The sequence below is a fragment of the Micropterus salmoides genome, unplaced genomic scaffold, assembly GCF_014851395.1.
Source record: "Micropterus salmoides isolate LMB-PRFRI ecotype aquatic unplaced genomic scaffold, ASM1485139v1 Ms_hic_scaffold_11, whole genome shotgun sequence".
In the NCBI taxonomy this organism is placed as follows: domain Eukaryota; kingdom Metazoa; phylum Chordata; class Actinopteri; order Centrarchiformes; family Centrarchidae; genus Micropterus; species Micropterus salmoides.
This window is the reverse complement of record NW_024040152.1, coordinates 17668845-17683307: the sequence shown is the minus strand read 5'-3', so window position 1 is coordinate 17683307 and position 14463 is coordinate 17668845. Positions and strand designations below refer to the sequence as shown.

Below are 14463 nucleotides of genomic sequence, written 5' to 3'. Positions count from 1 at the left end.
GGGGCGTGCAGTGGGAATAAGCCCTGAGCAGAGCGGAGAGCAGGCTGAGGGGGGGAGATGGAGGAGACGCTTCTGTCTGCAGGGGGCTCTTTGGTTTGGAAGGCAGACGGCCTCGGCGCCCCTTCAAGCTATCAGTACGTACCACTGTGAACCAGAGAATGAGAATTGACAACAATGAAGAGGTTGTTCAGTTGAATCTGGTAATATTCATGAGGCATGCACAAAGAACTTCTATTCTCTTATTGATATGGTTATGGTAAGATCATGACTGAAGGGAGGCTTTTTCCAGGAGCTCTCCAACATTCCCACAATCCCTACACAAGAGGCTACAAGCCAGCAGATGGCAGTGGAGCTGTTCTACCGGCTGCAGTCATGTGTTAATGGGATAGAGGAGAGAGTATGGTGTGTGGGTTTGTTTGTGTTTGTGTGTGAAAGAGAGAGAGAGAGAGAGTGTGTGTGTGTGTGTGAGAGAGAGACAGGTGAGAAACCTCAGGGAAATGAGAGCAGCATAATTGCCATGCTACACATCAGTAAAACATCTCCACCATGGAGCAACAGTCAGCTGTATCAGAGGTGATGACACAAATGGAGAGATGGAAAGTGTGAAAATATTTGAGCACCTCTGTGTCTCTTTCAAAGCTTTAAAATACATTTGTGTAATAATCCCGATTCAGAGGTTTAAAAGGTGATGGGCACTAATTGGTATGGTGTATTTTCTACTTTCTTCCTCCACCAGAGAGAGAGGACAAGTTACTGCTCCGGGATGTGTGTGATGCTGCCACAGACCTGGTCATTACCGGTCCATTAAACCCTGAGTGCAGAGACAAACTTTATCATCAAGGACTAGAGGACAGGTTTGTGGTGCACCATGGAGATGAGTGTGTGTGTGTGTGTGTGTGTGTGTGTGTGGGCATGGGCTGCCCTGCATGTTTAAAACGTTTTCAGTGGTCACTTCGTTGCTCTTACCTTCCTTCACCATGCCGACACTGAGACACTTCTGAAAGCGGCAGTACTGGCAGCGGTTGCGTCTTCTCTTGTCCACAGGACAGTTCTTACTGGCCAGACACACATACTTGGCGTTTTTCTGCACTGTGCGCTGGGGAGAGAGGAAACAGGCATACCGATAATCAGCCTCCAAACACAATCAACCACCTAATATTTGATTTGTTTAATTCAATTTCTGTTTTTTCCTTCCTTCCCCATCAAAGAATGAAAGCAGAAGCTCGCAGGTCAGATTTTAATTACGCGCTGAAAGGCGGCGGTGACATCAGTATAATTAGATAAAATTAATTTCCCAACAAGCCTCGCCTGCAGGAGGGACAATTTTATTAGCGCCGAAGCTGACAATGGGGACCGGGCGCGTGGCGTGCAGAGGCGGTTCCCGCGAGAGAGGGGGACAGCGGCAGCAAGAGCTGCCTGATCAGATTGTTTGTGATGCTCGAGGGTCAGCTCGTGGCACCTCGGGGGCCTTGCGCATCGCGCTTCTCTCAATGGGCCCCGCGGGAGCTGTTTTCTCCTCGGCTGACTCGCGCCATTATTACTGACCTTATTAAAATAAAATCAGAAACGGGCCACGTGGGGTGTAGTGCGCTCCCCGCGCGGACGAAAGACAACAATAACAGAGATGGTGCTGAATGCTTGGACGCTCCCGTGCGGGCACGCACCAGTGCGCTTGGGATAAAGTTGTGTAGCCTATCAATGCCAAGTGGAATGAAAACCTCCATGAGCAGAAATAGAGGTAGGCTGTTTACAGTCTTACAGTTAGACACTGGCTTATAGCCTACTACATCCCCACACTGCACTGCAATAAATTAAGAAACTATAAAGTAGCCTAAGCAGTTAGGTAATTATTCTTAATAATAAACCACAGACAAGGCTATCAGTGCCGGTGTGGGATAAACCCTCTGAGGCCCTCTGAGGCGTATAGCCAATCTTTACAGGCGTCTTTCAGAGAATGATTTAAACTCTTGGGCAAGCATTTGCCTGAGTTGCAAATCTGTTACAACGAAACAATTAGCCTACGTTTGCAAAAAATAAATAACAGAAATAATACAATTATAGCTACTATGATTACTAAGTGTTTAGAGTTTGTAGCCTATACGCTGTCAAGCTATGACTCCAGTAGTCCATTCAGCAGTACCAGAACAAACTGTAAATTAAACAACCGGTACACACACAAAAAGTGTCGCGGCTTCTCCTCTTCTTTAACGCCCTCTAAAACACATCAAAACAAATACATCCAATTAGGAACCCCTCGCGCCACACATGTCCGTACCCCCGGGAGACCAATAACACACCAATTATTCCATATGCTCCGGCGCGAGCGGAACTGGCGCGTAATGGGCGCCAGCGCCGGATGAGAGTCGTTGCCATGGCACCGAAGATTGCTGTGAATGTCTCCATCTCTTCCCTTCAATGCTCGGTGACCCGCGCGCGCTGGGATACGTTAGTTATGGTCATTAATGTGGTTGAGGAAAAATAGCATCAGTTTAGTGGAACCGTTGCATGACAGTGTGGATGATGCAAAATCAACATGGAACACGCATGTAGCTAAACATTTACATGTCTGCACCAAGGCCAAAACAACGTTCATTTCTTTGTTGTATGTAGGCTATGTTGTCCAACAACAAAGTCAAATTAACATGCTTGAGTTCTGTCAGCTTTTGGTGTGGAGTGATACATTTGGATTTTAAGGATAGTCTAACTGGGACTCTCATATTTTGCAATAAGATCTTGTGTTTTTCCTGCAGCATATTGGGGGTTTGAGCTAAAGTAGTGGTGTAAACCCACCAGCCTACCAGAGTTCACACTGGAGGTTGGTTGAAGGGGAAGTTCTACCCCTCAGTGACCTTAGGGCCTAATTTCTAAGATAGCTGGTTCCAATAAAAGCCTTAGTTTGAAATGATCAATTAAGGTTCTGGGAAATTAAGTTCTCATGAGTGAGTGCTGGCCTGTCTCCTGTTCACTCCTGTCTCTCTCCACTGCTGTCCATGTGTGTGTTTGCATGTGTGTGTGTGTGTGTGTGTGTGTTTTTGTGGTTGGAGCTCTCATGACTTTGCTTTCTAATAAGCAACATGGAGCATGACTGGCGTCTCAGCAGAGACCCTACATATCAAAGATAATACTAACTAGTCTGATACTCATCAATGGGATTCCATATGCGTGCAGGTGAACACACACACACACACACACAGCAAACACACAGATGAAATTATCACAATATGATTATTAAATCTGTAGATGTCTATGAAGATTCTCAGTCATCCAGGTCATAGTTATCCAACGAAGGTTGCCCTTGATTAACCTTCGTTGGATAAATCTGTAGATCCTTCTTGTGCTCTGTACATCGCCTGGTTATTGCGGCCACATTGTTTGTATATGAGTGGATGTGTAAGAGTACTCTAGTTTTAATTAATCTCATCTGTCTCTTAATTTAACCCGATGTTAGTGGCTGAACTTCATTACAAATAAAACATGACTAATTTAAAATTTGATTGGTATCAGAAACTGAAATTTCAGGGTGGTGGCTTTGTGTGGGCAAGGACTTAATTCAAGTGAAAAAAACGCTCAGTTAAACATTGAGAGTCAGAATTGAGGAATGAGTTATGAGCACTAAAAGCACATCCACAAATGAACACACATGCTTCCAGAAGCTCACATGCTGTGGGGGGTTGGATGGAGGCATGCCGAAGCAGATTCCTGACATGTAACAAGTACTAATAGCCTTGGCTTAAATAAAAAGCCTTTAGGGATTTTGTTCCCCCTTCTCCTCTCTCCGTCTCTTCTGTCCCGTTCTCTCCTCTGCTTCTTAATCAGAAGCAATCAAACCTTTCTTTCTCTGTCCATACAGAAAGTGCAAGGGTGGTTTAAAGTAAAAAGTCTAGGTATCATTGATTGTATTTTATTGTTTTCTTTAAGGAAACTTGACTTCACTTTTATAACCTGGTTCAAAGTGCGAAGCCATATATATATGTGTGTGTGTGTGTGTGTGTGTGTGTGTGTATGGGCGTTTATCTGGTTTAATTTTTTCACTGAATGAATGAACATGAATGAATGATGAATGATGAATTATCATCTTATATGTATCATACAGATGGGTGATTAATTAAAGGAATAACCAACATGAAGTGTCATAGAGTGGAGTCAGGCCACCACAAGCCTCCAGAACAGCTTTAGTGCTGCTTGCCAACTCTATTGGAGGGATAAACACCATTTCTCTATGAGATATTCTCTCATTGGTCATGAACCCTGGTGCACAGAAACATCTTTTTATTGACAGGTTGTTCCTTTAATTTGTGACCATGTTTTTTTGTCTTCTTTCCCCACTAGACCACCTCCCAACTTTTCTTTGACTCACGTGCTATGCAAGCAATGGAGAATAAAAATTGTGAGCAGTGAACTGAGCTGACCGTATATTTTCACCTATAAAAGCACAGCTAGAGTAACTAGGACAGCTGGTGCATAAAACAGGTCACCTTTTAATGTTTGTATTATACTAACTGAGATATAGTTTTTAATTTAAAAAATTCCAACTCACTGAATTTAGTGAATAGGTTCACTAAATTAATGGAAACCAGTGAATGGACTACATTATTCTGCCAAAATAATAAATACAGGAAAAACTGAACTACTTGTTTAAGAGATAAAATTAATTCAAAGTGAAAATGTGTTTCAAATTGCACTAATGAAATAACAATCATTTACAGGAAGCCTCTGCTATGGTTTAATGTGTAATAACTATTCAGGGATAATTAAATATAATCAGGAAAATATTTTTAGGGGACAATAGAACCATCAGGATAATGGAGTTAATGTGCCTGATAATATGAATATGAAAAAGAGCAGGTGTGTGAAAGGCATATTTCAGTTTTTGCTGCTGCATCCCTAATTCAGCATGTAACAGACTGAGAAATGTGTACATGCTACTGTACGAATGTGTGGTTGTGTGCATATGTTGTGTGGGCATGGTTGATTACATCTGCATGTGTGTAAAGGAAACATAGCGAGGTCTGACAGGCTGTGTGGCTGCTGCTGTGTGCGCTGCAGCAGGCAGACAGCCCGCGGCCTGCTGCCACCAGACACTGCTTTCATTAATTACTAAATAAAAACAAATTGTGAAACTAATTGAAAAGAAGGATAATTCATTTCTACCTACCAGAGGCATTATTCAATTACCTCTGTGTTGGCACCCTTTTGCTGTCTCTTAATTTCGCTCTCTTGTCTCATGCAACTAATCGGACCGCTTACAAGTGTGCCTGAAAACGTTGTAATTCAAAAACTATGCAAAGAAATCACTTCAGTGTGAATTTACTGTATTTTTAATGAAGCATTGTACCACATGCACGTGCCAGAGAAGTGTTTTATTATGTCTATGTTGTGTTTTATGACTGAATGAAAATTTCTGACTAAAAACTGTTTCCTGGTGATGTTAAACTATGAATGCTGTGTGCATGTGTGCGGTAACATCTGAGACAGCGAGTTGAGAAGTAATCATTTGACGGACTGAATCTCAAACTGACTCATATCGTCCCAAGGATTATGTCAGTGAATTGTGGTCAATTTTGTGGCCACTGATTCACTATAAACATGCTAATGTGAAGGAGGAGTCCTTTTCCACTGGGCTATCACTGCACTTTATTTCTGAGTGAGTGGCTGAGCATCAAGCATGGAGGGCAATTGTCCCTGTTTGTTTGAGTGAGAATGTGTTTTTATCATCCTGCGTTCTCACGTAACACAAGCAATCACATGCACGCACACACACACTTTGCCCACTTGGTTGCCGGGAGAGATGACCCCTTGTGGGTGTGTTGTGCTTTCATAATGACTCTAAAGACGTTTTAGAGAGTGCAGAGAAGGGTGTAGAGTGGGAGCGAAGCAAATGCAATCAAATAGTTTAAATACGTCAGTCAATTTTGCAGCTCGATAGTGGGTGATATTTTAAGGTGGTATGTCAGTTATGTTTGAGTGTGTGCATCTGGTTGTGTGTCTGTTGGTGGGACTGAAGGCACACAGAGCAGGAACAAGCGGATGTTGATGTTGGTTTTAAAATAAAAACTGAAAGCTTCAAACTGCAACAGTGCAACTTATTAGCTTTGAATGGTCTTTACCTTGAAGAAGCCCTTGCATCCCTCACATGTGCGTACGCCGTAGTGCTGGCAGGCAGCATTGTCCCCACACACTGCACAGGTGCCCTCTCCTTGGGGGCAACGTGGCGGAGGTGAGGGCAGGCTGTCTCCTAATAGGGGGCCACAGGGCCCAAGAGCCAGGGAGCGGAAGGCGAGGCTGCTGCCCCCGGCCCCGCGGTGCAGCTGGTACATGGGCTGCTCCAGGGGTGGACCGTGATGATGGGAGATCGAGGAGGAGGAGGAGGAGGAAGAGGAAGAGGTGCGAACCAGCCCTCCACCCAGACTCTCATAACCTCCGACGCTACCGCCACTGTGGGGTGGCGAGTGCTGGTAGAAGTGCGGAAAGCGGGGCGACTTGAGGGGGCCTGCATCCAAGCTGGAGCCAAGAGAGTGGGGGTGTGATGGCGGGGCGAGGGGGTGCTCCTCCCACAAGAAGGAGGTGCCAGGCTGAGGCGGCAGGGATGGGGTGGTGGGGGTGGACGGGGGAGACTGTTTAAAGTACATGGTGGAGGAGGACATGGCCTCCAGTGGCGGGGCAGTTGGGTAACTCTCCTCCTCCTTTTTGATGGTGGGCCTGTGGGGAGGCATCTGGTAGAGGCAGGAGGATTTGGGCTCGTAGCTGCCCTCCACAAAGACATTGAAACTGGGGAGGGAGGTAGTGGCGGCGGCGGCAGAGATGTCACCATCACCCAGTTCCAGCTTGGTGTAGTCAGGGGTCATGAGGTCAGAGCTGTAGCTGTCGCCCTGGTAACTGAAGGACTGGCCAGAATAGGCTGAGCCTGGAGGGGCAGGCCCATACTGAGCCTGCACACAGGGCATGTCTGCCAGGGAGACAGAGCACACACGTAGGTTAGAGTTGCGTGGCACATCAGACCACATGTACTCCAAAAATGTTTCATACAAAAAGCAGTTCATGTTGTTAGTAGAGTACAGCTGTACATTAATCATCATAATCATTAGTGAGTGAGGAAAGTTTAATGATGTATTAGTAAACCTGATTTAAACAGAAAAGCAGGACTCCCAGAAGAAGATTGCCCACAAAAGCACAATACAGAAACAACTCAACAGTAAATCTACAGGGTACATAATCTGCTAGAGGCACATGCACACAAGGGTAGTGCTACACAGGGTCAACGATTAAACAGTGAATGACCAAAAACGTCTGCACAGCTCTATTGGAACAGGCATTTTTTAAAAGCTCTTTTAAGATTATGAAGTGTTACAAAGGTTTTCTGAATGCACCTTTCAAGGAATATGAAAAAAACTTTGAACAAATCTTTCCATTTACTGCCATTTACTCAATTTCCTGTTTTAACACTTCTTGCACTTCACTGAATAAGTGGAGTAGAACTATTTGGAGCATGAACACACAACTTCAGACCCTGCTGATTCTGCACACAGTTAGTAAGAAACAGAAACTGCATTGCAACTTCATCAGTGCGCAATTCTGAGGCAAAGCAGTCATAGCAAAGATCCAATTCACTTAACAAATACTGAAATGCTAAGTTTCAGGAGTGTGTGTGTGTGTGTGTGTGTGTGTGTGTGTGTGTGTGTGTAGGGTTTGCGTCTGTGCACACGTGTGTGGGTGGTTATTCTCTGGTTAGTCAGATGGCAAAACAGATGAGATAACATTAAATAATAATGGAACCCCATGGTGGTGCTGGATGCTTGCTGCACAACCCACACACACACACACACACACACACGCACACAAAAAAACACACAGATATTTCCTCTAACTACTGCAGACGCCAGTCGGTATTTCTCGAGTTTTCCACTTGATTTAATTCTGTCACAGCACGGGTCACCACCTCATCATCTGTTTGTGTCTGAGTGTGGACTAAATGGTCTTGTCTTATCAAACCCCTTACGTAATTCACTCCACCTGCGTTTGCATGCGTGCCCCTGAGCGCGCACGTGAGTGTGTGTGTGTATGTGCGGGCTAATCAGTTATGACTGTCAGCGCAGCCAGGGTTTTGTGGTGTTTGCTCGTCGCTACAGAGCAGGGGAACTGTCAACACAGCGCTGCTCCCATTGACGCCCAGCATGCGCGAGCTCTGCCGTAATCGCCCCGTTCCCCGCGCGTCATGTTTGTCTAGTCAAATACTGGACATATCGGTCCTGCTGTTGTTCAAGCACTCACAAATACCTCCATCCAAACGGGCGCACTACGGCTCCGTCAGTGAATTAAAGTTTTTTCCTGCTGTGCTACACTAAAAAAAAAAAAAAAAAAGCCAATCCTTTTTTAACAAAATAAAAGTCCTGTAAATGTAAAATCCCCTTTTCATATTTCCATGTATTAGGCTACTTCTACTCATAAGCTAATAATAATACACTTTGAAAATAGCCTACAGCATTTAGTTTGCAGCCATATATGCCTAATAAACTACATGAATGTCACTCATGGCAGAAGCAGACAGAGTGACGCATTCATTTCAGCCGCTCTGACTCCAATTAATTTATACCTGAGGGGCAGCTAGCATGTTGGCTGTGGGGGCTCGAAAAACAAAAAGGATGACTCAAAGCGTTAATTAGCCTAAGTAAATGAGAACAAAAAAAAACAACAATGGGAGAGACACTCATCTATACATAACTTTATTTTTATTTTTATTTAATTTTAATGATTTTAATTGATTTGGTGTAAGCCTATTTGTCATAGCCAAGAAACAAAAGGTCAAAAGAAAGCTGACCTCTCAAACTGGACCTGGTGGGAAAAATGACAACAATTCATTTTAAAATAATCCCAAACTAAAAACAAAATTTTCTTGGGTAATATGAAAGTTCGAGTATAAATTATTTTCTGAAAATTCACTCATCAGACACATCACATACAGACAGACAGGCCTACAGTGTGTCTCAGTGGGAATATCAAGCTGCAAGATTTTTGTTTTTAATTGAGGACATGAGTCAAGCTGTAGGCCTTGCCTGTGCTTAACGTCATCAAGTTTTTTCTTTCTTCCACCAGTGACCAGCTCTTAAACCCACGTGGAAAAACACACATGCAGCATCATGGGCGTCATGGGGCCTTTCTGAGCTATACCAAAATACTTTTGCAACTGATTAGGCATCAGAGGAAGACGAAAGACACCAGAGAAAAAAAATGAACTGAGATGTGGAGAGTACAGTGGTGAACTTTGTGGGTCTCTGTGTTGTGTCAGTAGGTCAAGCCTCGGATCAGTGTTGGGGTTCAGTGTGTGTGTGTTGGGGGCGTTTAAGACTTACTGCACCTGTCTTAGCAGCAGCAGCTATGTGCACACATATATATTTAAATACAATAGGTTTGCATGTTGATGCCTGAGAAGAGATGAAAGATAAAAAGAGAGACAGAGAGATATAGAAAAATGTTGTAAAACAAATATACTTGACAGCTGACAGTTACTTCAAACTATACGGACTGTGATGTTTGTCTGTGTGTGTGTGTCAGGTGAAGAAAGAAGCTTTTGATGAGCTGTTGGCATACACGCATATATTTTAATCAGTAATAATGTTCAAGATGTCAACATGAACCCGTATGCGCTCATTCTGCCAATAAACATGCACCCATATCCTGAGAAGAACCTGTAAAACCTGCACTTGTGTCTGCAAACGTCTCATCCTCTTTGGCGCTTTACATCTGGTGATGTGCCTAGCATTCACGCAGAAATACACACACAGACACACGCCCATGCTCACAAGCGTGCACACTCTCTCTCTAACACACTCACCAATACAAATATAATTGTATAAGTGGAGCGTCTTCATTTTTATATCACTGAAGCAAATCTGTAGGAAACCCTTCTACACTCCAACACCACCATCAGATTACCTTTTTTTTTTACACTTGCATGCAAGCAGTGTGTGTGTGTGTGTGTGTGTGTGTGTGTGTGTGTGTGTTTGCAAGCAAAAGGACAGACAACCCAAGCAGAGTCAGACACAGGTGGTGCAGCATAGTGAGTCGAAGGGAAACAGTCTCTAACCTCGAGGTGTGCATTTCAACTGGACAAACTGCAGCTGTTCCAATAACTGAGCGCGCTTGTTCATTGTCAGAATGCCATAGATCTAACAAATAAAAACATGAAGTTGCAGACATAAATACAAAAACACAGGATTTTTTGGGGGGTCAGTGAATCATGACATAATTTGTTTGAATTTAGTGGCCTAACACAGTTAATTGATGATTTTAATACAGAAATACACACACACACACACACACACGCACAAAGCCACCACTGACTGTATGTTAAATATCTATATTTAAGCCTATTATTTTAAGGGTTTATTACTTCTTTAATTTATCAAGGACAGAGATGAAATTATGTGGAGACAAAATAAAACATAAACAAAACTGTAACTGAAACAACGTACAAAAGATATAGCCATTATTTGGTTTGTTTTAGTCATAAAGGCTTTTGAAAAAGGTGGTTGAGTCATTAGGAGGATCGATGTCTATGACCTATGTGATTCGCCCACAGCGTCTGAATTTAGGTGTGCCTGGTCTCAAAAGTCTCTTATTTCTGCTCGTCTGTCTAATGATTGAAATGTCAACTCAGTCCGCATTTGCCAGCTGACACAAACACACAGATGCATGAGCATGTTGAAAAAAACTTTAGGATTTGCTAGTGATTTTTAATATAAGGATGTCTCCTTATATTAAAAATCACAAAATGAGCTAAAACATAACATATCAGCTCAGTTAAATTCTGAGTTCACAGTTGACATTTTTTGCCCTTTACAATAAAACATAAGCAAACGCCTCTCACACCACAATAGGTGCACAAATACTGATCTGAGCCACAACAGTCACACTGACTTTAAAGCATCAGCTGAAAGAAAGAAAGAAAGAAAGAAAGAAAGAAAAATAATTGATGATGTTGAAAAGGAAAGGCTCGGGTCTGTACCTGGTGAAAGAGCTTCGCGCTGAATGGTGCTGGGTGTCCGGGATTGAGGGGTGGCGTGGCTGCGGCCGGGACAGGACTCCTGGAGCAGGGATGACTCGGCGGGCGTCGCAGAGGAAGTGTCCGGTCGCCGAAGCTCCGAGCTCGGCTGGGCTCGCTCTTCCGAACCTGTGTCTGGAGGACAGATGCCTGGGTTACAGCCAGTCATGTGGCGGCAGGCAGAATAAAAAGGTGTGTATATCGTACCCTCGACTCAACGACCATCAGGTACCAAAAATCACACTTGGAGGCAGATTTAGAATTGACAGATTGTTTTACATTTTTTCACTGATATTTACAACAGTCTTAACATCCCAAAACATTCGAGCTAAGAGAAATGTTGGCACAATTTAAAGACAAATACGATAAATACGATTTCATTTTAGACCAAAAAGAGATAATTATCTTTTTTAGAAAGTCAGCAAATCGGATGAAAAGAAACAGAAAGATGAAAGTACATGCAAACTGCTGTGCGCACATCAGAACGCGATGCCAGAGGCAGAAACGGTATAGAAACCATAGGAAACACAAAGTAAAGGAAGATTTACGCGTTTAAATTAAACGTTTTGGCATTAAGTATGACACTAAATGCGTGCTACAAAGAGAATATTATGAACCACAACTGAGGACTTTTAGCTCATATCAAGACTTACACTTACGTGGGCGACAAGTTTCATTCTAAGACAAAGCAAGGCTCCCTTATTATAACAATTAAAATTTTGCGCTACAAAAGACACAATAAACCAGGCTAAAAACTATACACAACTTCCACAAATACAGACCTACAAAACTGACAACTTTTAAAAAAGCAGTCTGTGCCAGTGCCTCCAGGCCACCGTTTTTCTTGCCTCTGATCGCCACCGCATTCGCCTGCTCAGGGTTCATCCAGAGCCAGGGAGAAATCTGTAAATTTTGGAGAGTCGGACCTGAAACCAAACCAGTGGACTCCTGTGTGCCGTGCGCCTCCAACTCCCTCTCACTGCAGCAGGGCGCACTGTGGCCGCAGGATTTCAAGGCCCAGAGCGCCCCCTTTCTGTCACACGCTCACTTATTTACGCACGCTCTCTCTCTCTTTCTCCACCTCTCTTTTCAAGACACAGACCCTCTGGTATACGGTCAAGTCGAGATACCACTCGATCTCCCGGTAAGCGTCTCAATGTTGTGTGTTGACGAGCCACAGCCCCCATAACCGACGCTCAGTTCTACAGGCACCTGTAGACTGCCCTCGTATCTTATCTTTGTGTCAACAGATCAAATTCGTCCTCTTGGACAGATAGACAGAGCTAACTCTAAACTTACATACCAGTTCTGAGAGGAAACCGTGGACCTCTATGAACTCTTATGATGGTTCATTGGTCAGGATATGACTTTTATGCATACTGAATGCCAGAGACTTCAAATATGTTGAAATAAAGAAAAAAGACAAACCAGAGTAAACAAACAAGTAAGGTTGTGTATATTTATTGAATTAGGGTTGATTTGGAACAGTTAAGGCATTATTCAATTATGTGTGGTGCCATTGGAGTGCAGAAAAAAAATCTAGTTGTTTCCAGCAGCAGCAGAAATAACATATTCTTTGATACAAGACTAAATAGCCTGATTCACTTACATAAACTTGAAGTCAAGAGCACAATTATGCGTAAATTAGCTCTTGTCACAACCTTTGTGGGGATTTAAAGAGGGAAAATTAAATGCCATATTCACAATAATCTGCAAAGTGAGACATTCACTCTGTTTTTTTCTAAATGAGCAAACTACTCCCCTCTGGCTTTCTTCTCAGGCCGAGACAGTCGGTGGGGCTCTGGCCCTGCGCGCACCGGTAACCAAGAGAACGACACAAGAGCTGCAAAGCACGCGCCCCGGAGCGCCGGTAGCCCCCGGTAGCCCCTCGCACCAATAACCCCGGACAGCGCGAGGCTTCCAGCAAACAGAGACAGAGAAAAGAGGGGACATAAAGGGGAGACCAGAGAAATATGTGAGTATAGGCCTACTGTAAATCAGCCCTGAGAGGGAGACTATCAGAAGTGGCTGCGTGCGCGGCGTGCGTGCGTGCGTTAACCTGAGTGCGTGAAAGTAGGAAAGGTAAAATAAGAAAGTTGCTCAAGTACCTTAACTCAGCAGTGGCTGTTTCTTACAATAAATTGGGTAGCCTTGGCAGCTGCTGTAGATAACAGCGTCTGTTGTCATCAGATGTATATAACAGAAGGCTTCAGAAATGTAATGTGGCAAGGGTGTTTTTCCTGCTTTCAGTGGGATGAGAGGCCGTGTCCTCCTAGAGACAGTCAGACTGCTGACATTTAAAACTGGCCACCAGTTTTGGAAAACAACTATCACCTTTTTTGTGGAGCTCTAATCCCCAAAAAGCAAACCAGGGTTAAGAATCACATTGATACTTAGGCTACTGTAATAGCCTAATCGTGGACTTGCCTGTCAGTGACATAGCCTACAAACAAGCCCACTATCCCACAAACACACCATGTAGGCTAAATCTTATAAATCACTCATTAACAGCACAACAGAAAATCCTACATGATGAGGCAAAAAACAACAACCCCACATGGCATAAAATCAAAGAGCTTTAACTCTCCTCTCTCTCAGCTCCTGACTGAATGTAGGTTAGACTATTCTCCTCTCAGACCATTAGTGCGTCTGACTCCACTATTCATTGTGTGAGTGAGAGGCATCTCATTTCCATGACAACCAGAAAGGATAAGATACCTTCCTAGCGCAAATTAAATTCTAATTTAGCTTCATTTGTTCTCGGAGAAACCACACGGACAGACAACATGAGCAGCTGTACTCGCAGTGGAGCTTGGCAGATCAACAGGTTATATAGCCGCACAAAGTTGGACAAACCAGACACAGGTGATGTTATTAATGTCTATTCAACACCACATGCGATTTAGTTAATATAACATGCATTGACGCAGCTGAGGGTTAATATGTTTTGGTTCTGTATGAGTCTGGCAATCTAAGAAGTACGCTGTACGGAAGAATGTCATGGACTCATTCATTCACAATTTACTTACTGGTTTGCTGTAGCGGTTCCGTCTTTACATGTGGTAATAACCTCGCATGAAGTATCCTATTTCCATCCAGAATAATCACCAAGAGTCGAAATAACGTAGAGGGAAAAAATATTTAAAAACCTCTTATTAGCCTAATATTGGAGAGGAGCGTGGCGCATTGGCGACAAAAAAGTTTCTTGTTCTTCCTTTTACTTTTTCTAAATTCACGAAGTAAAAAAAAAAAAACGAAGCCGAAAAAATAAATAAATTAAGAACTCCCGGTAGAAAGGAGTGTGTCTACGTCCGTTCCCGCGAGCTGAGTGTTGTCAGTGCTGATGTGTGCTTTGCAAAGTGTGGAGTTGTAACGCGGGTTTGTTTATGTGCGCCGTCTGAGGGGAGAAAGTCAAATAGTGCATT

General features: G+C 43.5%; 1 protein-coding gene across 1 annotated transcript; it reads right to left on the bottom strand.

Moving 5' to 3' along the window:
• Nucleotide 1: 1 nt before the first annotated feature.
• Nucleotides 2-14045, bottom strand: nr4a3 (nuclear receptor subfamily 4, group A, member 3; the record flags this gene model as incomplete). Its single annotated transcript, XM_038712468.1, has 5 exons — nucleotides 11821-14045; nucleotides 11003-11173; nucleotides 6108-6946; nucleotides 967-1096; nucleotides 2-144 (listed from the first exon to the last, which is right to left on the bottom strand). Coding segments are annotated over exons 1-5 (1386 nt in total), but the record flags the coding sequence as incomplete, so codon positions are not given.
• Nucleotides 14046-14463: the final 418 nt, after the last annotated feature.